At 43.1% G+C, this 25,811-nt stretch overlaps 4 protein-coding genes across 7 annotated transcripts in view; 1 reads left to right on the top strand and 3 right to left on the bottom strand.

The window, feature by feature from the left end:
• PIGW (phosphatidylinositol glycan anchor biosynthesis class W) overlaps window positions 1-25,811 on the bottom strand; it is a 63,316-nt gene that overhangs the window by 2,900 nt on the left and 34,605 nt on the right. The window lies entirely within an intron of this gene.
• MYO19 (myosin XIX) lies at window positions 404-17,213 on the top strand. Its single transcript, XM_031591499.2, has 24 exons — window positions 404-537; window positions 1,807-1,951; window positions 2,673-2,821; window positions 3,052-3,165; window positions 3,885-4,017; window positions 4,233-4,302; window positions 4,411-4,513; window positions 4,717-4,813; window positions 5,313-5,389; window positions 5,800-5,890; window positions 6,864-7,035; window positions 7,315-7,388; window positions 7,479-7,600; window positions 8,827-8,940; window positions 9,115-9,291; window positions 9,561-9,707; window positions 10,197-10,304; window positions 10,897-10,967; window positions 11,920-12,029; window positions 13,774-13,937; window positions 14,456-14,585; window positions 14,767-14,852; window positions 15,185-15,478; window positions 16,461-17,213. Exons 1-24 carry the CDS (start codon window positions 526-528, stop codon window positions 16,587-16,589), a joined length of 2,889 nt encoding a protein of 962 aa, XP_031447359.2. The 5' UTR covers window positions 404-525; the 3' UTR covers window positions 16,590-17,213.
• ZNHIT3 (zinc finger HIT-type containing 3) lies at window positions 17,285-18,887 on the bottom strand. The gene is made up of 4 exons (XM_031591506.2): window positions 18,748-18,887; window positions 18,597-18,628; window positions 18,376-18,522; window positions 17,285-17,770 (listed from the first exon to the last, which is right to left on the bottom strand). Exons 1-4 carry the CDS (start codon window positions 18,825-18,827, stop codon window positions 17,580-17,582), a joined length of 450 nt encoding a protein of 149 aa, XP_031447366.2. The 5' UTR covers window positions 18,828-18,887; the 3' UTR covers window positions 17,285-17,579.
• Window positions 20,100-23,526, bottom strand: LOC116227856 (lysophosphatidic acid receptor 1-B-like). Its single transcript, XM_090122560.1, has one exon. It carries the CDS (start codon window positions 21,185-21,187, stop codon window positions 20,174-20,176), a length of 1,014 nt encoding a protein of 337 aa, XP_089978686.1. The 5' UTR covers window positions 21,188-23,526; the 3' UTR covers window positions 20,100-20,173.

Raw genomic sequence — 25,811 nt, 5'->3', positions numbered from 1 at the left:
TTGGGGCTGCCCGCCGTTCCTTCGGGTGGGAGCGGGGCCGGGCGGTGCCCGCGGCCGGCAGTCCATCGGCACGCCCTGCCCGGAGCCGCGGCGCGGGGTCCGCGTGGGAGCGGAGCGGGCGGGAAGGATCCCGCTGCGAGCTGCCGTGAGTCACCGCTCGCCGCAGAGCACCGCTCCCGCCGTCAGAGCCGCGAACCTTTCCTTGCGCAGCTCTGTGCGCCTCCCTCCCTTCTTAGCGGCGGGACGTGGGGCTGCCTGCGGATTCTTGCCGGGAAACTTCGCTTTCCTGAGTCGAGAGCGCGGCGCTTTGTTCGCTGCGCTCTGCAGTCGGATGCTGCCGCGGATCCGCTCCGCTGCCGTCGGGATCTGCGTGCGGACCCCCGCGGAGCGGCACGGCTCTCCTGGTCCTCAGCGCTCCTCGTTGTGTTGAAGGGCTGTTCGGGCTGGGCTGCATGAAGGACCCCGAGCTCAGCCCCTGTCACACGGCCGGAGTCGCCCGCAGCGCAGCGCTGAAGAAGTGCCAAAATGCCAAAGCAGGTAAAAGAAAACCGGGAATTGTGTGAGCTGATCGCGTTTGTACCGCCGGGAAACGATTCTCGGTTGTTTCCCTGCAGCCAGGGTTAGGTAACTGCTAACGGATATTCACCCCGGCTTCAGGAGCTCGACTGCACCCATTAACTGTGCGGTTTTGAACTGCATTACTAACGCACTTTTGTGCTGTGTTGCCCTTACAGTAAGTGGTGATTTTTGTCACGCCGTTGGCATGAGCAAGGTGATGTTAATGCAGGGAGCAAGCACATCCTTAAGGGTCGCTTTGCAGCAGGACTGACAGCTCTGCAGCACAGCTGTCACAGGTCATTCATTGTGTAGAAACAATGTGATGCTATTCATTAACTTGGTTAACTTGTAAAGAATTGCAGATTTATGCTACTGAATACAAATGAGCAGGGTTACTCTGGAGGAGTTCCTGACCAGGAGATGGGGAGCAGAAAAAGAATATCCAGAATGCAAAAATCAGGACTGGCACCTCTTCCCTTCCAGCCCCAGCATAACAAGCAGGACCTGAAATCTCCTGGCTAAGTTTTCCATTACACTTGTGTAACAAATGTGCCCTTCCAGCTACTGTTGTCAAGGGCATGGGAGCCTGGAGGCTGAGATTTAAATACTTCCAATGATTCAAAGGAGACAAATCTTCAGCTAATATAATCTTCACTTCCCCTGGCTGCAATGCATGGTCTTCAACTTCAGTCTCAGGGCCCCCTCTCTCTGCTCTGAAAATGGAAGCCTCTCCTAGGAAAACTGTTGTGTTGGACCTCACTGCTTTCACTCTGCAGCCAGTCCTGCCTGCTTTCCTCTGCCCAAAGCACTGTGTGCATTGAGTGGGTGATGTCCATAGGCTAAAAGTATTCAGTTTAAGATCACTCTACAAGCATGTCTGTGCTGAATGACCTGCACAATTGCAAGCGATGGATCCTGTGAGTTTTAGGACACATTCTTTTTGGGCACCTTTGCTTATAGCCTGTACTGCCAGCAATGAATTCAACTTAAGTACTGTCAGCCTGCCATCTCTCATATGGCACATAACACTTTCTAAAAACAGAGCATGCCATGGGAAGCAGTGATGCAGAGGGAGGGCACTGCTTTCAAACTGGGAGGAACAGCAGCTCCAACACTAAATTATTATTCCTGCTGAACCTGTACTTGTGTTACATGGATGTGGTAGAAGAGGCTATAGCTTGTAGGGAGTGAAGTGACAGTCCTGCTATACTCAGCCATGGACTGGTGCTGATCTGACATCCTCCCTAGGTAAACTGCCAAAAAGAAGATTCCGTCACCCAGAACGACATGAATGAATCATTTGAAGAAGAAGTCAGAGCTTTTCTCAGTGATGAAGAAAAGCTGCATCTTATTGATGATCTCACAAAAGTTAATCCAGTGACGACAACGACAGGTGAGCAGTCAGCCAGGAGCTGCACCTCCTGAGGAGTCCCTTTCCCTGCTGGCTACTGATACGTGGTCATTACTGTTCCCACCAAAGCCTACTCAAATCAGCTTAGAAAGTCATGTTTTGTTGAAAAATTTGTCAATGCTTTTATCGTATATTTAGCCATACTGATCTCTCAGCAAGCTTTGCATGCCAAACTCGTATTTGTATTGTTGGTTCAGGTAGCCAGTGGTTGGTTGAGAGTTTATGGCACTGGATTGCTCCTGCATGACCTTGTGATTGCAGTTCAGTTTTATATGAACATATCAGGAAATGAGGTTCCAATGTAGATTCAACATATGTCCATAAAATTGGTTTGGAAAAGTGAATTCCTCACTTGGCTTTTAAAGGTGGCCCTGCTGAGACAAGCTAAGGCATCTTCCTCGTGCAGATGGGGAATGACTGGCTCTGTCTGCTCTGCAAATGTACAGCTTTGCTTTCCAGAACGTGCTGTGTACAAGCTCATAAAAGCATGCAATTAATGAATTGTAGAGTTAAAGTACTTAAGCTTCTTAAGAACAAGGGCAACTTTTAAAGGTGTAATTATGTATATTAGATCTATAGGTTTCTCCTGGTCACCTTCTCATTTTCTGTTAAACATAACAGATAACATATCTGAAGATTTTTTACAAACAGGAAGAATCAAATACACTTTTCAAAATATGCTAATAGAAGGTGTATCTTTCAGTTCTGAAATGTCTTCAAGCAAGATACACAGTAAATTTGTTTTATACAAATGCTGGCTGCAGCCTGGTGGCTTTAAATCCATTTCAGCCCATCTCCTGCCTCTATTCACCTGAGCTTATGAGAGAGTACCATGTTGCTGTTCGCCCCCAGGTAATCCTTGTATTTGAAATCCCTGTCCTCCTGCAGAACCCAGAGGTTCTTCAAAATCTCTGTGTGAGCAAAATAATTCTGAAGGATGAAACCCATTTCTACTAAAATATGAGTTCTACCTAAAGAGCAGTACTACTTTCAGACAAATGCAAGAAGACCCTTGCTGTCCATTGCTGTAGAACTGTGTAATTACTGTTCTCTTAAACATAAATATTCTGTTTTGCTGCCAGGATTTAAAACCTCACATCTTTGCAGTGGCTGAAGAAACCTACAGAAATGTTCAAAGCCAGATAGACCCCATAAACCAGTCTATCATTGTTAGTGGAGAAAGTGGTGCTGGGAAGGTAAGGAGATTGTTTTCTGTTGTCCTGACTTTGCTTTTATTGTTTGAGATTTGGTAGTGATTTGTAGTGCAGAATATTTCAGTGAGCAAAGAAGACAGAGCATGTAGCCAGCCTGCTCTAGCAAGACTCTCTTGACAGATGCATGAAGCATTAAATGATTGCTGCAGTCAAATAGACTCAAAGTAACTGCTCTATAGGTGACATCTGCCACCTGTGGAAGGGCTAGACTTGAATCCTTCAATAGGAGTTGCACCCGAGTTGAAGTCTCATCTTAGTCAGTTAGGGAGGTCGTTTCTCAGCAAACCCTTAAGAGGCAGGAGAGTCCAGACCCTGTCCTAGCCCCTTCTGTAACATCCATTCCTATTCAGCAAAATACTTGAGAATATTTTTAAGCCCAAGAACATGGTTTGCTGAGTGTTAGTGACTCAAAGTCTATTTATATTCAATTCATCTTAAAATACTAGCTATTAATTCTAGCTAAGCTTCCAGACGGTTACATCTTGGTAAAGCTGCCGTTCAGCAAAGCACTTTGATTCAGCAGGATTTACATGCGTATTTGTTGTGCATAAGCTGATGCACAAAAAGTTTTGGCTGAGCTGGAGCTACAAACCTGACATCGTCACTCTCTAGCATCGTCACCAGATGCATACTGTGTTCTCAGAAGCTAGCACTGTCTCACTGACATAACATGGTAAGAACAAAGGCCTGTTGTCTTGCAGACCTGGACATCTCGCTGCCTTATGAAATTTTATGCTTCTGTTGCTGCTTCTGTTACGTCCCCAAAAGGCAATGAAGCTGTGGAACGGATAGAGAAGAGAGTGTTGGATTCCAACCCTATCATGGAAGCATTTGGTAAAAGTAGCTTTTTTTAACAGCATGGACAAGTAGTGGCCACGGTGGGAATTTTCTTTTTTAATGTACAAATCTAAGTTACCTCTTGCTCCTCTCCTTAAAAGACAAAATCTTCAAATACTGAAACTGTACACAAATCAACTTTAATGGCTGTATGTCCTACATGGAAGAGTAAAATCACTGATGATGATGTATGTGTCTCTGATATTTTCCAGGAAATGCATGTACTCTGAGGAACAACAACAGTAGCCGTTTTGGGAAATATATTCAGCTTCACCTGGACAGGTAATAATTACTGTTAGATAGCTTATCTGTTGTCTTCTCCCTCTAAATTTGATGAGGGGAATTTTGCTAAAATCTGCTCTTTTGCCTTTTTTTTTTTTTCCCCTCTAGGTTCCACCATCTGAGTAGTGCTTCCATTCAGACTTTCCTTTTGGAGAAGACAAGAGTTGCCTATCAGGCTCCCAATGAAAGAAACTTTCATATATTTTATCAGGTTTGTGTTCAGTTAGTTTTGCTAAATGTTTCTGAGAAGAACTGGGTATGAAATCACCAGATTTAGCACAGTTGTAACTTCCAATATTTAACAGTTCATCTGTCTGCCATGCTTCCAAATTAATCTGTACTCCCAGTCAATTATTATTCCCTATGTAAATACCCAATGCAGAATCTGGACATTACTTTATTTTCTGTCTCCAGATCACAAAAGGTGCCACTGCAGAGGAGAGACTGGCATGGAACCTTCCAGAAGGGGCTGACTACCGCTGGCTGCCAAATTCTGAAAGAAACTTAGAGGGTAAAGATTAATTTCATAAACTGTCCATCAATAACAGCTGTAACTTTGAGGGAAGGTAGGTAAAAATGCAACTATCTCATTAAATCCTGTGACCCAGGTTAGTCAGCCAGCACACTCCTGGCCACAGCAGATTTTGCAAAGCCATCTGCATTAATGTGATTCAGTTTTAAGTTTCAGTTTGCACTGCTAATAGTTTTCACCTGACTTGAAACTGCAGTTTCTGGCCTAGCAAATTTGCATTGCTCTGTGGTCACGTTTAAAACCACCTTGTCTTTGGATGTGCTTCAGCAACCTGCTGCCCAGCTTCACAGCGCCAGAGTCAGCAGTAAATCTGTGATTGGATTCTCCAACTTCTGGTTTGGGATTTACCAAAATAACAGCTGGTTTCCTCAATCTCCTCTGACAATTCCAGCTGAACTGGACATGAAGGAGATTGTTCCACATGCCTCCATCTGTGTGCACGGCTTTCTTACTAAGTAACACCTGTTTGGCTTTTCAGAGGACTGCTTCGAGGTGACCAGAGATGCAATGTTTCACTTGGGCATTGACCACTCCACTCAGAACAATATTTTCAAGGTCAGGTATAATGCATGGTCACCACAAAGCTCATGAAAATGTTTATAATGTCTTTTTAGCATTGGGATTGATATAGATCTGCTTCTGCAGAGATGTCCAGATGTCCATGGGTTGTTTGGTATTCATTGCAGCAATGCTGCCTGAAATGGCTGCAGCTACACATTAGGTTGCATAACCAAATATTGGTTTTTAACCAAAAGCCCACACCTGTGAACTGTAGATTTCTTTCAGTAATGCTATGTGAGGAATTACTGTAGAAACTTGGAATCCTCTTCCTTTCTGTTGTTTTTTTGTTTGTTTGTTTTGTACAGAAATGTTTTGATTTGCCATGTTCATGTGGCAAGACCAAGAGGACAATGCCTTGGAGGAGAGCTCTGTTTTAGAAAACTCAGTGCTTGATTATCTTGCAGGTATTGTCAGGCCTTCTCCATCTTGGGAACATTCAATTCTCTAATCCAGGGGATGAATCTCTGCCTTGTGAACTAGAAGATAAAGCCAAAGGTGAGGCACCAAGCATGCTGTACTTTAAAGACTTTTGTGATCTTCGAGCAGATGTCTCGTAGAAAGGATTAATCTGTTCTTCTGCTTGATAAGAGACCATCAGGGTCATAGGCAGACCAAAGTTTAAGTGTGCTTGTGCTCCAAGCTTCATGGTTTCAAACTACCGCACAAAATCTGAGAGATAATACCCTCATGTTACAGGTGACACAACTGTAGCACTAGAACATCATTTCAGAAGGATTATTGGCAGGGCTGTTACAACTGATTGTAATCTTTCACTGACATCACAAGACTTCCATAAATCTGATCTAGAGTGGAAAGCAGGGCTTTTAAATTTTCAAAGCAGGGCTTTGAAGTTTTCCTGATAAGGACTAACATTCCACACAATCAGAGCAAATCTGCTAGGCTGCTGCACAGCACATTGGTTGTTCTGCGTATCTTTAGGAGATACAAAGCTCTAGTTTTCCTTCAGAACTAAAACTGTCCTGAACAATGAAATTTCATACCATTATTTCACATGCTCTGAATTCACACTGCTGAATATTCAAATAGTATTGAATATAGCTCAGGTTAGCAACATCTTAAATCCTTTGTTTGCAAATACTCATTTCTCTAATGAAGAGAAGTTTCTGCTCAAAAAAGGTGAACAAGTAACAAGGACACAACCTAGAGAGTAATCTCTTAGTGCTTGCTTCAGTGTAGCAAACTTCAGACTTTTTTGATACTGTTGTTTCATCTTAAATAGAGTACTTGCAATTCTAGGGATACTGTACATGCAAATTAAGAGGCTGATTGTACAAAACTTTCTTCTGAGTTTGGGTAAAATGATGCAAAATCCCACATTTGAGTTGGGGTGTTCATAGAAGAGTCGGGTTTTTTAGTATCATCCCTAGGCCTTCCATAACCTAAAAGGACCTGCATTCATTTGACATTCCAGATAGGTAATCTTGAAACTTTTCTTTCCTTGAGTAAGACTTTGTGAAGACTGCAGGAGACTTGCTGAAGATACCTGTGGAGGAGCTACTGGAATCATTAAGAATTCGAACAATAACCGCTGGAAAACAACAGCAAGTCTTCAAGAAGCCGTGCTCTAGAACTGAATGTGACACTAGGAGGGACTGCCTTGCCAAAGTGATCTATGCTAAGTAAGGACATGCAGGCCAGGCTGCTGTGCTAATCCATGCAGTTTTTGTGAGGGAATAGAGCAGCCGGGGAGTCATCCTTTCCCTCGCTTTCTGCTTGGACAAAAGAATCGTATAGCCCTGCCTTTCCCTTATGACACACCTTTGATTCAGTCACAGATACTGACGTAGCTGCAGTATCTATTAGATCTACAGAGAAGTGCTGTTTTATTGCATGAATTTTGTTTGGACAGTAAGAAAAGCAAGCACTTTTCCAACTAATTCAGTTGTTATTGTCCACAGATTGTTTGAATGGCTTGTTTTGGTCATAAACGAAAGCATTTACACAGATGCATCATTGTGGACCAGCTTCATAGGTATAGTTTTTCATCCCTGGTTTAATTGAGCAACCTTAAGCCCTTCAGCCTACCCCTGGATTAAAATGCACTATCTTATGATACTCCTAGGTTTGTTGGATGTTTATGGTTTTGAAGCCTTCCCCGAAAACAACTTGGAACAGCTTTGTATTAATTATGCCAATGAGAAACTGCAGCAGCACTTTGTAGCACACTATCTGAAGGCACAACAGGTAATACCCTAATCCACTAAGATCTGATGTCAAATATCTAATTTAAAACGGCATCTTTTGTCTCTCTGATTGTATTTCTGTGCTTCTGGTCAGACTGCAACCTTCAGTCAAGCAAACAGTGCCACAGAAAACAGTGGGATGTGCTAAATACATTGCTGTCACTAACCTGACTGGCCATGCACACTGCTAATTCGAGGTCTCACCTAATATCTTTGAGAGTTACAGAGTTCCTGCCAGGCCTGGACTGCTACTCTAGTAGACTGCATTCAGTCCTGGTTGAATTTTTCCATATTACAATGCACTACCACAGTGATCTTTGTCATTAACTGGAATCTGGAAAATTGTTTTCTTAATGGTACCAACATGATGGCACTTTCTGCCTCAGAGCATAGTTGTATCCATTTATTCAAGAGGTAAGTACCTCTTTGCCCTTAATTTGTGCTTTCATATACTAACCAGTTTTTTTTTCCACCTGCCTTTGTCAGTATGCCAGGGGTTAATGGTCAGCAAAGATGGAAACTAAGTTCAAGCACACAATCACTTTTCACTGATTCATAACCTCTGTTTAATTGCATTCCTACCAGTTACTGCCTACCCTCTTAGCTCTCTTGATCTGGCTGTGTCCCAGACCACTTGAATGCCATTAGTGGCAGTGCTGAGCAAGCTTTTGGCAGGAGACTTGTAAAATAACCAGCCAAGGCTTCTGCTTATTAAGCACTCCTTATAGTTTATTCCATAATTCGGCATAAATACTGTACAAATGGTTTCATCTGATACCTTTGTCCATTTCCTTTTGGATCAGACTGGTTTAGTAAGCCCGGTTGGTAAAGTTTGGCACAGCAATAGGTTCAGGGCTGTGTCCCAATCTAAGCAGTTCCCTGCCCTTCAAGGGAAAACCCAGCAGAGCTTAATGTGACTTTGTTTACTTTGTACAGCAGCTTTGCAACTCTCACTGATAAATTTGTAAAGTTCTCAAATAATTAAACTAATTGTTCAAGTGGGATCTGCTGCTATACTCAGAAGCTACTTGGGGTAAAATACTCTCAGGTTTCTTTTTTTTTTCTTTCTTAAGATTCCCACTGAACTGAGCTTTGGATGAGTAGGCTGAGTCTGTGATTAACTTGTTTGCTTAAACAGTAACTGCATCATATGGTAAGAAAAAACAGGCAGTTATTTGAGCTCTAGTGCCCTCTGCTGCAGAACATTCAGTTTCTCTCTTACTTTAGGAAGAATATGCATCTGAAGGTCTGCAGTGGTCTTTCATAAACTACCAGGACAACCAGAGCTGCCTTGACCTGATAGAGGGCAATCCTCTCAGCATTTTTTCTCTGCTGAATGAGGTAAGTGACCTGCTAGTCCTTCCAGCCTAGATGCACACCTTCCATTCCAAACCAGCAAAGAAAACACAAATGCTAAATCAGAATGAAACTTGCCAGATATTGCCTTTAATTATGAAAAGACATCTGTTTAGGACAAATACAAGATACTGCAATTTTGTTTTGTTTGTTATGCAGGAATGCCGTTTGAATAGATCCTCTAACCCTGACCTGTTTCAAACTCGGATTGAAAAAGCTTTGTCTGATAATCAATGTTTAAGTCGAGACAAGTTTAGTAAGAAGCCTAACTTCATTATTTCACATTATGCTGGCAAAGTCTGCTATCAGCTGGCAGCAATGGTGGAGAAAAATAAGGTAGGTGTTTTCTGAAACAGCTATTTAAAAACCAGACCAAAAGCAGATTTAGATTAAAGCATCACTAGGATGTATATGCAGCAATGTTTACTGATTCTGCACATCTTACTCCAAATAAATCATCTCAGATTTGAAACTACAGCTGTGGCTAAGTCACAGCATTACAAGTACTATTCCATCTACATATGGAGAACTTTTAGTAATCTGATTAAAAGGTGACAGGTTTCTGCATAAGTCCAAATGCTAATGACTCACATTTGTGTTTGCAGGACCCCATTCCACCAGAACTTGTCCACGTTCTGCAAAATTCTAAGGATGATTTGCTTCAGAAATTATTTCCTATTGCAGGAAACCACCAAAATAACACCAAAACGCAGAATAGAGCAGCTGTTGTTACAGTGGTGTCAAAGTTCAAGGTACATATGCTACTCAAGATTCTGCTTTCTAATGCTGTCTTCATAACTAGATGAGAAAACATTATAGTTGGACCAAGATCAGTAGCTGTTATTAAATGAGATAGCTGTAAACCTGAAATAGCATCAGGCTTTGATAATCTCTAGGTTTGGAGTTTTAACTCACTCAAGTTTTACCTTTAGCAGCTGGCATCTGCCTTTTCAGGCTTTTTTGTATGTGTTCTCATTGATAGGTTAGCTTCAACCAACGAACTAATGGCCCTGATACAGTTTTGGAAACTTTCTGAATTTACCATTGGTCTTTTTAAAAAGAATCCATATCAGTATTAGCCATGCTAATGCTGAGAGTATAAAGTCATTCTTTGGGGGAAAAAAAAGAAAAGAAAAAAAAAAGGAGCTTAATTGCTGTTATGGAATAGCACCAATTCACTAAACTACCTGTGGAGGAGGAAGCTCTTATTGCATCTGTATTTCTCCTGAATTTCTTTGCAGAGTTCACTTGAAAATCTCATGCAGATCTTGAACAGCACCAAACCACATTACATCCGATGCATCAAGCCTAATGCTGACTGCAAGGCAATGACTTTTAGAAAAGAAGAGGTAATTTCTCCAAAACCTTTCTTTACTAAGTCAGAAACTTCTCAGAAATAACATGCAGGGCTTTGCATTGAGTCTCAGATGGCAGTGATTCACCTGTAAATCTCTTTTCACAGTGTATTTCGAAAGAATGTTTTTTTCTTTGAAATTTCCAACAAATGATAAATTTCCAATAAATGTCCTTTCAGAATCAGTGATGAAGCATGTCTAAAATGGCACTAGTAGGCTCAGCAGCTTGTTCAGGTGCAACTTAATTGTTGCTGTATGGGAAATTCTCTTACCACAGTGCTCATGGGTTATTTGGGATGACAGCTTCTCAGCTCACAAAGTAGATAAAGTTCATCTGGCTATGGCTACCCTGCTCACACAGTTATCTTCACAGTGCAAACCCACAACAAAAGTCTGCTTGGGTGTTAGAAAACACTCATTAGCTGTGTAATCCCCTTCTCCACGCTCTCCATTCGTTCCCTAACCACCAGTGTGGCTGCTGAGCAGAGCTGAACATGGCTTGGGTTGAGTGCAACCCATGCACACCTTCACTGCAGCTTCCACAAAGAACAAGTGTTTTCTTAAAACAACTCAATTTGTGCCTCAGGTTCTTAGCCAGCTTCAGGCCTGTGGAATAGTTGAAGCCATCACCATCAGCGCAGCAGGATTCCCTATCAGGTAAGGCCAAACTTCTTGAGCATTGTCTTGCATAATACATTTCTACAGCAATTCATGGTGTAATAGTTATTCAGAAGAGCTTCTAAGTGGGAAATCCAAGTATTTAGTAGTCTGTTTTATACCACAAAGCCCTAGGGATTCTTTTAAAGCTATCTGAGGGGTTCTGCTCTGTGCTTGTTTGTAAGCTTATTCGAGCACCTTTCATAGTTTGGAGACAGCAATTATTGACAGAAATCTGGACTGTTGTTCTGTGTTTTGGCTAATGAAAGTGCTAGTTCAGGAAGCACAGAAGTGCAGTAACTGTACAGTAAGCAGCTTGAGAGCAGCTTTCATTCAAGATAATGTGATTCTTAAAAATCTAGCAAATACCTAACAAATTCACTTGCGTGTATGTAACAACCCCTGACCTGAGAACCTCACTGTACCTTTGCAGTCTGAGAAGCTGCAGAAGAAATGTATTGACATAGGCTATCATGTACTAAAACTTTCTATTTTTCATGTGCTTCTTAGTATCATATGCAGCAATCAAAAAATACGTGAAAAAATTGCATTCATCTAAGTGTGGTCTTCTTCAGTACAGTATCTATCATAGCCAGTCATCTTGCTGGCTTTTCTTACTATCTTTAGAGGATGGAGGGAACAAGGCCTGAGCTAGTCATGTTATTGACTGGAGTGAAGCTTACTGTTTTCATCTAAAAAGCATAATTCCTGCTTAGTCTGTGTCACAGCTGAAAATCCTTGTCTATTACTGGGCAACAGGTAGCCTCCTGAATTTCTTCAGTAAGTTTATAGTTTCTTACATGTTGGTGACTACATAGGCCTCAGTCTTTTTGCAGTCTATGAGTTGGATTTTTTAAGCCATTCTGCAATTTTCTCCCTTCAAAGGACAGATTATTTACCAGATAGTAATAAATAATACTAGCCTAGTATTAACTGTACTTCTGTCTATCAGGATCTCTTTTCAAAGTTTCACTGATCGCTATGAAATACTGAGAAAGTCACGTAGGTCCAGCAAAAACAGTGCATGTGATAAAAGCAACTGCCACACTGCCAAGAAAAAAGGTATGTTTGTTTAGATAATCCCTTTGCTATAAAATGTCCCTGCACCAAGTTGATATCACATAGATCAGATGCAATAATTGTATTCAGCACTTATTAACACCCACTATTCTCAAAATACATTTCTAATCTCTCTAAACTGACTTCAGTTTCTAATCTGCCTAATACATATAGTGGGCTCTTTTAAAAAGAGCAAATCCTTCATCTTTACTACTGCTTTTCCATGTTCCTCTTTGGTAGAAGCAATTAGTTATGATGTAATAGAATTTGATTTAGAAATAGTTCTTAAGTAAACTTGAAAACCACTTACCTTTTTACTTATATTCCTTATCCTTCCTTTTTTCCCCCCTCCCACTTTGTTTTCTTGCCAAACACACTGACATTCTAGCTTACCTGGATTCTGCTGCTTCTTCTGCCTATTACAAACTTTTGTACACAATTCTTTTTTCTAAACAAGAGCGAGGATGGACGTTAAATACATAATCCAGTCTACCAGGTAATGTCTTTGGTGAGCCCCTGATAAAGGAGCTCATCATCAGATAGTTACATTTAGTATTGAAAGTAACTGCAAATCCATTCCCTGTCCCAGATTAATCCCATCTTCTTGGGTCTTTTCAGTAACCAGCAGGTGTGAGAAATAAGGTCAGTAAGTACCAGCCTATTTCAGATATGTTTAATGGCTGGAAATCTGTTCACCCTGCTGAAATACAATGAAGCAATGAAGTACAGTCTGGAAAATTACTTACACTCCATATCTTTCTCCCTTAATTATAAACCCATTAGTTAGAATGCTTCACTGTGATAGGTTAGTACTCCTTTTTATCTTCAGTGGGTTATAATCTGCAAACAGAGTAAAACAATTTCCTAAACATGAGGATAAGCTTTTCTTTTCCTATCAGCTTGGTCCCATGAACATAATGATAGTCACCAGATGTCTTTCCGTATGCAAGAGTTGTTTGTATTTGTTTTCAGTGCCTTAAAATGCTCTCATCTCCTCACAAATAATTATAGCAGAAAAACAAACTGTATCCAGGATGAAAAGATACAATGACTGTCAAGTTCTGGCATTAGGCATGAAGAAAACTCATGCAGCATTGCCTTGAGCAATAATTCTCTTTAAAGGACAGGTCTGAATTAAGTCTTCCTCTGTGTCCAAATAGGTTAATCTGGATAACCTGTTTGTCTTATCATGTAAAAAAAAAAAAAATGTCCCAGAGGTGATTTTAATAACTTCTTACTGCCACAATAAACATACCCTTAGCATGTGTCCCTGATTCCTTTAGCTGCTTCCAATACCCTGTTAGAGCTGTGGAATTGCACAACATTTGTTTTTTATTCCTGCATCTCTCAGTACATTAAAGCTAAGAGACTAAATCCTTGCTTTTTGCTCTTTGTTCTCTATAGTTTTGGGCTTTGGTTATTTCATTAGGTTTTCTTAGGGCTGTGCTGCTCTCCTTGTCTAGATCCACCCAAAATGCCATCTGTTACCCATGCCAGCTTGAATATGCCATAATGGAGGCAATAATACATTAGCATCCAAACCACATCCTCCTTTAAACACGTTGAGCTATCTTTCTAGTTGTTAGCACCTGGCAAAATCCATGCAGCTGCATTTTTCCCTAATGGCTAGAACCAGTAATATCTCAGCCACCACCTTCAGATGGCTACGATGTCTCAGTGTAAAGGCAATAACCTGGTCTTGATTTCCAAATCTTGCAATACCTTCTTTTCAATACTTCATTTGCAGGTGAGACTGCAGCAGTGGAGGACAAAAAAGCATCACATTCTGTTGTCATTGAGATCCTGCAGAATGTTGTTACAGGACAAAGTGCTGCTGAGCCCACAGGGAAGGGAACAGAGAATACTTCAGTGTATTGTGGCAAAACCAAAGTATTTATGGCTAATTCTGTGGTAAGAGTGCCATTTCCTCAGCTAACAGTTCTGGAATATACTTGTGCCTTGTGTTGCTGGTATTTCACCATTTCAGCATGGATTACAGCTTTCCCTGGCTTCTGCTGGCAGCTTTAGCTACTCTGACAGGCCCAAGCAGATCCTTTTTTGACAAATACAAAGAAGACACTTCTGCACTTTTACAAAGCTTGCACACTGAAGGGTGCAGCTATTCAAAAAACAGACAAGCGAAACAAAACAAAAAACAACTCTCACTCAGTAGAGCTAGTTTTAAGCCAGCTGCTACTGTGACTTAAGGAGTGTCTTTTCCCCCACAACACTTTTTCCCCCTCAGGTATATATGCTTTCTTCTTTAACCTTACATATTATATATAACTGTATAATAAGCATTAATGACATGCCGTCACTGCTAAAATATAAGCAATCTTGGGACCTGACAAGCAACAAATGATTGTTGAAGGGTTAAGAACACAGCTCTGTCCCTGACTATTAACTCCAGGTTCGTATCCCCAACACAGCTAGAGCAACTTGAAGCTAGAAGAGCAGAGGTGTTAAACAAGAAAGCATTTTGCATTCAGTGTTGCTGGAGAAGATTTAAACAGAAGAAACTTGCAAAGGAGAGAAGGTCTGCAACCCTCATCCAAGCAGGTAATTTGATGAGAGTGTGGCTGGACATAATGTAACTAGTAACATTTCCAGCTACACTGGGTATTTAAAGAATGGATATGCTAATTGAACATGGAGAAGGTTTAAGTGCCATCTTTCTTACATTGTCTGCAACAGCTGCTGAGATTCTTTGTACTTAGATTTCTTTTAATTAAATCTCCAGCTATTCGCTCCTGGTTAGCCAGGAACCGCTTCCAAAGGATGCGCAGGGCTGCAGATGTCATTAAGCGTGGATGGAGGAAATGGAAAGTAAGTATGTTGGTACAGAAAAGGATTAAAGCTGAGTGAGTGAAGCTTTGTAGTGGTTTGAGAAATAATCCACCCCTATCAAGTAACTGTACAAAACCCACACTGTCAGTTCTTCAGAAAACATTTGTCAAACAGAAGCACAGAAGATGGATGCCAGTCTTCTACAGCTGCTTGGGAGGTAGCTAAGGGCTGCAGAATTAATTTATTCCTAATTATCTATAAAATGGGAAACCATCCCAAATGTTGTCCTGTCCCTTATGTTGCACTCTGTTTTAGGCTCTTTGTTTTGCAGTTTTAAATTTTGCTCTATTTTTTCTGCATCTCTTTATCAGGCAAAAATGGCTGCTTTAGCAGCAGCAGAATTAGATGAGGGTGATGAAAAGGCACCTTTCTCAGCAATGTCAGCCAAATCACCATGCTGTCTGGAAACAGCTTGGCCTCTACATGCAATCATTCAGTTCTGGCCTCTTGGCCTCGTCCTTTCTGCTGCACCTGTTACCATAGTGGGACTCCGGAGAGAGCTGTCTCTGCTGGCATGCTTGAAAGTACTTCAGGGGATTGGCTGCTACAAGATGGAAAGCAGCTTCTTAGGCTGTGGCATCACTTCTATTAGAGCCCTCCCACAGGTAAGATACCTTGCACAGCACAACTAAACTGAGCCAGCAGTGTGCCCTCGTGGCTCGGAAGGCAAATGGTATCCTGGGCTCCATCAAAAGAGGGGTGGCCAGCAGGGACAGGGAGGTGATTATTCTCCTCTACTCTGCTCTTGTGAGGCCCCATCTGGAATACTGGGTCCAAGTGTGGAGCCCCCAGTACAAAAAAGACAGGGAGCTGTTGGAGAGGGTCCAGAGGAGGGCCACGAAGATGATCAGGGGACTGGAGCACCTCCCCTATGAAGAAAGGCTGAGGGAGCTGGGCTTGTTCAGCCTGGAGAAAAGAAGGCTGCGGGGTGAATCATTGCAGCATTTCAGTACCTAAAGGGAGCCTACAGAGGGGAGGGGAATCAACTCTTTGAAAGGGTTGATAACAGCAGGAGGAGGGGAAATGGTTTCAAGTTGAGGGAGAGGAGATTTAGGTTGGACGTCAGGGGGAAATTCTTTACAGAGAGAGTGGTGAGGTGCTGGAACAGCTGCCCAGAGAGGCTGTGGATGCCCCATCCCTGGAAGTGTTCAAGGCCATACTGGATGGGGCCCTGAGCAGCCTGGTCTAGCATTAAGTGGGGAGGTTGGTGGCCCTGCATGTGGCACTGGGTTGATCCTTGAGGTCCCTTCCAACCCTGGCCATTCTGTGATTCTGTAAACTGTCATGAGGTCAGGATCATAGAACAGTACTGGCATGAAGTCTGCTATCAATCTAGTTTTTCTTTCTTTCTTCACTGCTTTAGATATGCAAGGATGATTCTGATCTTAGGTCAGGTTAGACATGGGGCTCAGCTGTGAGACCATAACATGCAAGTTCTTGCTAATCTGTCATAGGAACAAACTGATCAAAGCTTCTAGTTGTACTTATCAGTTGCTTGTATAATAAGGCAGTGCTTTGTCTGAACAACAAAACTAGATCACAGTCCTGCAAAGCATCAACTGCCCTCTCCACCTTCTTTTCTTCCAGGGCTCTGTCAGGTTTCACTGCAAGAAGTCTCCCCTGCATTACGCAAATGTCAGTCCCCACACAGCTGCCTTTTCTATCACTGGTTTTAACCAGATTTTATTGGACAGAAAAGAACTGCTTCCAACATAACTTTTGGCCATCTGCATGTACAGAACTTTTTCCTTCAGGGAAGGACTGCCTGCAGGCTGCTGCTTTTCAACTTACTCAACGTCCCTATCTGCTGCTACCTCAATTTCCTATAATCACATGTATAATCGGTGTATGCATATTATAATTCAAATTTAGAATGCAGGGGAGGCATTCCTCCTCTCACACACGCACATACTAGAGGAGATAATCAGTACTCTGAGAAGATAGATCAAGTGCTTTAAAGAGTATATACTTGAACAGAACACTTCTAGCTGTACATGGTCAAAATGAGGCTGGTAATGAGATAGCAAAAAAGGCCAACACTTCTGATGTGTGCCAGATTCTTTTTGGGAGGTACCACAAACATTTAGTAACCTGTGACCAAGGAAGTAAGTAGCAGTCAACTGTAACACTAAAGGCAGATGTCTCAGGGAAAAGCAAGGCCAGACTCTTGCCTTTTATCTGTAGGACCAAAATATGTTGTGATCTGTGCATTTCTAACATGACCTAGCCAACAGCATTACCTCTGCAGAAGGACCAAGGTTCTCATCAGGGCACAATATACCACCTCTGTTATGTATGTGGGTCTTGAAAATGTTCAGCTTTTCTGTGTATGCCACATCTAAATAAACTCTTAAGTATCTTGTGAAGGCGTATGACTATCCTCGACAAGGTCAACAAAAGCATTTTGTGGGTTAAGACAAATGCCAGTATATTTAATATAATTGTTACTGGGAAGTGGTATTTCCCACAGGTGACAGGATTTCTGTACCAACGGAGGGCAAGTCCACATAATACCAAATTCAATTCCTAGCATCCAGAAATTTGTCCAGCACCATGTCATTGTTTATCATCTCTAAAATGAAAATTAGAGTGCTGACATTCATGAGCAACTGAACTGGAGGGAATACATGGCACAGTGCACCATGGGGTGCTGCAGAATGGCTTTTGTAAGAGGAAAACCTGAAGGAACAAAAAATATTTCCAAGCTCACTCAGGAAGAATGTTCTCCTTCTCTGGGGGTTCCACAATCCTCAAGCAGCAGTCTGCAAACTCCACAAAGAGTGGCTCCTGCATGTACTTTTTCATGAGAGAGCTTTTGTCTTCTGCTTGGTCAATGGTCAGCAGCAGCTGCCTGAGGTGTGGGTTCAGCAGCAAGCCTCTCAGTTCTTCTGATTCTCCTTTAAAGGCAAGGACAAAAGATAATGAGAACCATTTTCACCTGAAGTCCCCACTGTAAAGGATTTGGTTTCTGTTAAGTGAGGCAGTTCAGCCCTCAAGCCAGAGAAGGCAGAAGCCCTTTCCTCTGCCAGAACCAAATCAGAGGATTAATCCCTACATTTGCATGAAATCCACAGCAAATCCCACTTTGGGGCAAAATCTATGAAGTCATGCTCTTGTGATAACCAAGCACTGATCACAAACTAAATCCTTGCTTTCTGTTTTTATGCAGTTCCTCCACCAGCACATAATCTCAAGTCGGTATTAGGACAGGGTCTGCTTCAGAGCCAGGGAACAGACTGCCCAGGGCAGCAGGCACAGCCCTGAGCTGCTGAGGCTCACAGGACGCTGTGACACAGGGTTTGGGCAGTGCTGTGTGGAGCCAGGGCTTGGACTCAAAGCTCCCTGTGGGTCCGCTCCAGCTGGGGCTCTTCTGTGATTCCACACTGCTCACTGCGCGCAGTCATAAACGCCGCTATAAACATCCCTACTTTGCCGGCAACCCCCAAAGAGGCACCGAGCGGTGGCTGTCAGTGTTTGAGGCCCCCGCCGCCCCCCGGCTCACCCAGCAGCCGGAGTTTCTGCAGCGGGACGCGGTCCTGCTCGTCTTCCTCCGTCAGTATGTCGGCCACCGACCACGCGCTGTCCGCAGGAGAGCCGCGCTGCGCCGCCCGTTCCTCCGCCAGCGGTTCCCTTTGCGGCGCGCATCGCTCTGCGATAAGGATAAGGCCCGTCACGGCGCCCGGCCCAACGCACCGCACCGCACCGCACCGCTCGCTCACTCACCTCTGTGCGCCTTGCAGCACGGCACGGAGCAGCTGCGGGATGACAGCCGCCATTAGGCCGGCAGGTCCCTCAGAGAGGCGACCCCCGGCCCCTCAGCCCCCCGCCCCGCTCCCCGCCCCGCCCCGCCGCCCCCCTCCCGCCCGGCGCTCACTATGCGGCAGCGCAGCGCGGACAGCGGTATTTGGCGGCGCCGTCCGCCCCGCACACCGCGCAGAGCCCAGCCGCCCGCATGGCCGCACGCAGCGCCCTGCCCCGCCCCAACCAGGCCTGGCAGCAGAGCGCCGAGCGGGGACGGCCGGGAGCGGAACGGCGGCGGTGGGAGGGGGAGGCGGTTTGGGGCGATCCTGTGCCGGTCGGGAGAAAAAAAATCACCGAATCGTTCCGGCTGGAAAGGACCGCTAAGATCACCGAGTCCATCCCCACCGTGATCACTAAACACGTCCCTAAATGGGGTCGTAGAACTAACCGCGATCTCCCAGAGCTCTGTGGTGTAAAGAATTACAGGAAAGAGGTTTTATGGCAATGATGTAAAATGCTGAGTAGGTGGGTTGTTCATGTAACGGCACCTGCCTCCCTGTTACAGCAGCGGGCGGGCGTCTCTCACACAAACCCCACTCCTCGCAGCCACTGCACAGCAGCTCCTCTGAACACGATTTAACAGCAAACGATGAGCGAGTGTCACTTGGGTCTATTGGTCACCACCTCCAGGTTTGTCACTGTGTGCGAGGCGGGAGAACAAATGGTGCCATTGAGACCCTCCCAGACAACATCTCCGTGTCATTCGGTGTCAGCATTCATTTAGCCCAGAATCTGACCAGTTAATTAACCAACAGCCATTTCCTCTTTGGAGAGAGGGAGAGAGGGGAGACCTTTTCCTTCCACGAAACACGTGCTCTGGAGGTTTTTATTTCATTTTGCTTTGTGCCATGACTACAGTTCTGATAATGAAACCTCCATTGAGGTTTTCTCCTAAATCGAATCAATTGTCAGCAGCCACAGCACATGAGCGTGCTGCTGTTCTCAGCCAGGGACACGAAACGTGTGGTCACAGAGCTCTCACAGAAACACAACGCTACACGCTGCAGATACACTAACACCAGAAAAACTGCGCTGAATACCCCGAAAACTGATTCATCAAATATTAAAAGATACGATGTTACATGCTGCAAATGAGAAAGTAACGCTACATTTTCCCCTATACAACTGAACATTTTCCAGCCACTTATCCACCTTCCAAAAACAAACAAACAAACAAAAAAAAAAACCAAACACAAAAACCCACAATCTGAGCAGCAAAGGAAACACGTCAGAAGCCAATTTCCAAACGCGAAGCAAACACAGCTGATGGAGTGCGATTCGTTCCCAAGCACAACGCTCCCATCTCCCATCCGCACAGCAGCGCAGTCGCACCCGCGCTGCCCGAGGAGCCCCGCGCGGCGCCCCGCCCGCGGCCGGCCCGGAGCTGTCCCCGCCGCGGGTGCTGAAGCGCCGCAGCCGGCGGAGGGTTCGGCCATCGCTTCGGGGCGCTCCCGCTGCCCTGGAAGCAGAACAGAGTCCGGAGCGCACGGGGGCCGCGGTTAGATGTTCGCAATGGTGCAGGCTTGGAGACGTTTGCCAGAAAGGCATTTCAGAGACTTGAGTTTAGCCCCTAGGGTTTTGGTTTTCAGTGTATATATGATAGGATTTCCCAAACAGTTCATGGTTATCAGCATAGCTGTGCAGTTTCGGAAGATGTAGACGCTTGGGTAGAGATCGAGGGGGCACTGGTGGTTTACTGCATCAAAGATGACTCCTGCAAAAAGAGGAGCGTAGGACACCAATGCCAGGAGCCATATAAAAATACTAGTTCTGGCAACCTGGATTTCAGCTGATTTGTAGGTACCAATAGCTTGCCCACACGCTTTCATTCTCAGCTTTCTTTTCCTCAGGATCATAATGATTCTAAGGTAGGTGAACAGAGGAACAATAAAAGCCGCCACAACGTTGGGAGTGGTGATGAAGATGAGGTAGTCAACACAAAACGGACTGTAGAGGACTGAGAGATTTTTTCCTGTGTGCAAGCAGTTCCACCCCATCAATGGCAAGCAGCCCAGAAAGAAAGCAAGGACCCAGTTAATTAAAACTACAGCTATGGAATGGTTTCTAGCAACCCTGAACCTTGTCCTAATACTTTCAGCCACAGCCAGGTAGCGTTCAATTCCAATGCTTACCAAATTATAGATGGTGGATAAAATAGATGTAGTATATAAGGCATAAGGTGCAAGCATATCCTTGGATCCAAAGATTGTGTCGTCAGGTTTGGTGATGAACAGCATTGAAATCCAAAAACCAGAAAAACTTGTGAAGAGATCAGAAAAAGCCAAATTGCAGAAGAGTATAGAGATGGGCTTGTGCAGGTCCTTTGTTGCCTTTCTGGTGATGATGGCTGTGCAGTTGAAGATCACAGATGCTATGTTAATGGTCAGCTGAGGGATGCCCAGTGCAAGTACTAAATTACGACTCCAAATTTCCGTATGGTTAGCAGAACAGTTTGAGTATCCATTCATGGTGGAAAATCCTAGATTCAACCGGTAACCATTTGCTTCGAACATCTCATGTTCTGTAAGAGGCCGTACTACTTGAGTGTTACCGTCACCTTGTTTTTCAATCAAAACATGAATCTTCAAACACAGCTCCTATTGGCACATCATCATCATGACAGTGGATTAATCTTTAACCACTTGTGTTTTTAAATATTTGGGTTACCAACTCAGAGCACTTCAGTTGCTAGGATAGCTAAAATTGGAAAACACATTTACTACTACAGAACCAATCTGCTTAAAGCAACCTTTTTCAAGAACAAAATTTGATTCAGGCATTTAGAGATCTCCAATCTTAATCCCTCTAATTGCCCCTACTCAGACCGTATACAAGCAATGGACAAAAATGCTGACACTAAGCTGGAGATTCCTTATGTCTGTCACTAACCTAGCCACATAGCCTGCAATTCTATCCTTAGAAATATTACTCTGTAAAATAATGAAAGATCCCTCTTTATACAGACTCCTTCAGTTTTATGCGTTTAATAATCCCTTAACGTACAGTTTAAATCTTGACTGGAGGACAACAGAATCAAGTTGGTTACTGTCTCTTGCTTACATTTACAAACCAATGAGACTGATGGTGGCTGTTTTTCTAAATATGGTTAGATCATATCTACAGAACAAACCCCAACCTAGAAAGCAAAATGGCCAGATCAACAGCAGCACTACAAGGTGCTCCCAAAAAGGGAGCTGTCTTCAAAGTAGCTCTTGTGCTTGGGCCTACAGAAATATCTCAGTAAGTACTGAATGCTGGAGTACTCAGAAGTTCTCAGAATACACCTAAAATCATCTGTATTTTCTTTCTCTTGTATAAATCAGAGGTTGGTGTAGAAAAATGACAGGCAGTTATGCTGATACCATTGCAGAGGGATATTCTGTTTGCTTTTTTAAAGACTTGTACATTAACAAAGCAACAGAATAGTACTGTATCTTTCTCTGTCTTTTTAAACGTAAATGATTTATGAGAACTAAGTTTTAAATATGTGAGACCAGGAAAATTATTCTTTCGACGTACATTTAACATTGTCAGACAGCAGAGGGCACTACTGTAACAATTAGTTTACAGTGGGGAGTACGGCAATGCTGAACGCTGGAGCAGTTCGGGTGAGCAGTGAGTACACCCGTGTGTCATTACAAATAGAGCAGTGAGTACACCCGTGTGCCATTACAAATAGAGCAGTGAGTACACCCGTGTGTCATTACAAATAGAGCAGTGAGTACACCCGTGTGTCGTTACAAATAGAGCAGTGAGTACACCCGTGTGTCATTACAAATAACGTGGATATATATTTTTTTCTGCTCAGGAGTGGCTGCTTTTGTTTCTTAGTGCTCGATGTGGCACACCTCTATGACAGCCCACGTTTTATTTGAGACATCTAGGTATGGAAAGAACTCTCCAACATGTTCTAGCTGTTACTGGCATCCAATTGCAATTGAGCAGCGAGTTTTTGCAAGCTTTCCCTTGGTGAAAGCATTTAAGTAAAGGCACGTCACTTACAAAGCTAGTCCAAACTAATTTGCAAGGCTCCATGTAAGAGTTTGTTGTTGTAGTTGTGCTCCTTCCCCACTCTTTGTTGGCATTCTAACAAAAGATTGACTTTTATTAGTAACAATTTTATACTGTGATATTTACAAAGTAGCTCAGCTAATGCCTAGGAGCTTCCCATATTCTGTGCTGTTATCTGTACAGTATAGCAGCAAGTTCAGCTCTCATACTGTAAATCTGTGAACCATCTGACAGCTCTGACAGAATTTACGGTGCAGTAAATCTGTGCAAATCTGATTGGCTTAAAAAGGAAAAAAAAACCTTTTTTCTATTAAAGTTGAAGTTTATGAACATACTATGGTTGGTGTGCAATTAGCACTACAAAATTAATATATACTAGAGATGCTTTGCACAGGTAAGCAAAATATTTCAGATAGTCACGACAAAGTCCAAAGAAAGATTATATAGAAATGAGGGCTGAGAACTGATTCACCACGTCTGCTGATTTATTGATATCCTATGAACTATTCTTCTCAAGTGTCACAGCAAAGCATTCTCTGTGACATGCCTCATACAGATTTGGCAGCCACACCCTTGGTATGAGGTTGCTGCTGAGCAAGGACTCTTATTTCTGTCACCTTCTCAGTGCCAGCACCACAAGTCAGCAGCTCCCTTTAACAACAGCAAATGCAGCAGCAGGTAATGACCAGCATGGATGTCAGGAATGGCAGAGGACACCAGATCAATCTGCATGCACTCCCAATCTCTCCGGATTACTTTTTCTGTGACTTTGTGAACTGGAGGCAGGATTGAGGGCTGTGATGAACAGCAGGCTAGCTACAAAGGACAACATCTTCAAAAATCTTTCAAAAGCAACCTAGTTGCTTGGAAATACATAGCCATGAAGTCGGGCTCCAAAACGCCCTATTCCTAAAGATGCTACTTGACATGTCTCTAGTTTAAGAAGTTGACGTTCAATGATGAAACACTGTATGAAGTCAGAATGAAATTAAAAATAATACTGAGAAATATAAACGGCTCTTAACAAAACATTTTGTAATTTTAATTCCCTAATAGAACTGTATAAAATGCCCTAATAGAACTGCATAGAATTAGTACAGAAGATGTAATATTATGGAAAACACTTTTTTAGTTCTGCTTCAATATAAAGCAAACGAACAAACAAACAAAATCCATAGATCTCCATACATTTCAACTCTGATAAAGTCTGAGTTCTTGTAAGAATAGATGAAAGGCAGTTTCAACTGAAAGCAAACACTTTGGGAGGTAGAAGGCGACTGTGTTACCGAACCCGCACGTATAACAATGTCCACTCAAGGTGATTCTTATCACGTATTCTGGGAACTTCATAATCTTATTTTACTTACACCCACAACACACCTGTGAGGTGTGTTACAAATTACAAATTATTTGCATAAGATCACATGAAAGAATGACATGGAGAGAGGTAAATCTAGGCTAAAACTTTAAACGCTGGCTGTACCTTACTATTAGCAGGCATTTGATTAATATTTACCTCGATTTCACTCTCTCCACTGCTCTTCTTAGTACTATAATTGTTTTTAAAGTTCTTTATCTGAATATCCAAATGGCTATTGTTTTGATATTTGTTATGAACGAGACACGGCGTTACTTTATTTTGCTAAAAGGATCCCAGCAATAGCATACTCTCCTCATTGACATCTCCTTTCACCCTAGAATCTGTAAGTTTGATAGTAATTAGCCTCAGATTATTTGTGTGGAGAAGATATTACTGAAGATGCTGAAAATGCTGAAGAGAATGAAACATAATAAGCCTCGAATTTTTAAGGACCATTCACTTAAAGCAGCCATTCTGGAAAATCTACCTTCACACAACCGAGTTTGTGGTCCCAGAAATGCCCAGAACCTGCAGCACTTGGGCTTCAGCAGGAACCACTGGTGTTTGGCAGCCTGCAGAATAACAGGTCCCAGCTGAGACATGCCAAAGGAGGTTTCAAAACAGGAAATCAAGTTCCGAAGCTGAGACTCTTAGTTCAGCACAGTAACCCTTGGACAACATAAACTTCCACTTTAGCACCCTGCAAAGGCAATTCTCTTTATGCTGATAATGCCCTGAGAATTCAGTTATACCTGACACTACAGCAGAAAAAGCTGCATCCTCATAACGAAAATGAGAGCTCCACAGCATAATCACACTACAGCTGATTTGGTGCTACCTTCAAAGTTGTGTACTCACACTGTATATATGAGAAAGACAAGGCACAGAAAGGATAAGGGATTTCATTTTTCAAGTTTATTTCCTGCCACACGTCCAGTTTCTGCTTCCATGCCTGACGCAACCAACCTTCTTGGTTGTGAAGTGCAACAGTTCGACCTTCACCTGAACTGCACCTGCACTCCAACAGCACACTTCACTAACCTGCAGACATCACAGAACCTGGCCAAAATGGCTAGTGAAATGCAGGCTGGCTGAGTAATGAGGAGGTCTGATTCCATGACATCGAGCTGACATCCAGCAAAGCCTTGAGACAAGAATATCCACCACAAGTAAGAAACATTCAGGAAAGGGAGTAATAAAAAGGAGGAGCCTATTTATCCAATTTATGTTTCAATTTATATGGATTAAAGTCTTCCTTTTTGGAGAGGAAGACAAAAATGGTATGTATGATCTCCTTCCAAGATTCTGCTGAGAAGTTTTCAAAACAGAAGACTCTCTGCTCTTCCCCCACCCACCCTCTGAGGAATTTCTGTGTTCACAAGTTTTGTGTCTCTGATGTCCCAGCTCTGCTTTCTTGGCCCTCACCAGGAACACAAAGTGAAGACAATCATCAGGTTTGAATGTTTCAGACGTGTTAAACAGTGTTAACTGCAAGACACAAAATAATGGCAAGGACACCTGCACAACTCCCACCCTGCTTCTCTCTTATGAGTGAAGTATATAGCATAGTTGTTTCCTTCCTCTTTCTACAAAGACCCTTTGCTTTTATTTCCCATCTCTTTTCTATTGCCCCTCTTTCCTTCCCCATTTCCCTAAGCAACTGGGGATAATAAACTGGTTGGGCTAACATTTTACCTGTTGTGTTTTAATCTCACCATCAGGTATAAATATACTAAAAAACCTCCTCTCCCTCCTATAACCTGGAG

This window comes from Phasianus colchicus, chromosome 21 (assembly GCF_987193195.1).
Source record: "Phasianus colchicus chromosome 21, bPhaCol1.hap1.1, whole genome shotgun sequence".
NCBI classification, from domain to species: domain Eukaryota; kingdom Metazoa; phylum Chordata; class Aves; order Galliformes; family Phasianidae; genus Phasianus; species Phasianus colchicus.
This window is presented reverse-complemented; position numbering and strand designations above follow the sequence as displayed.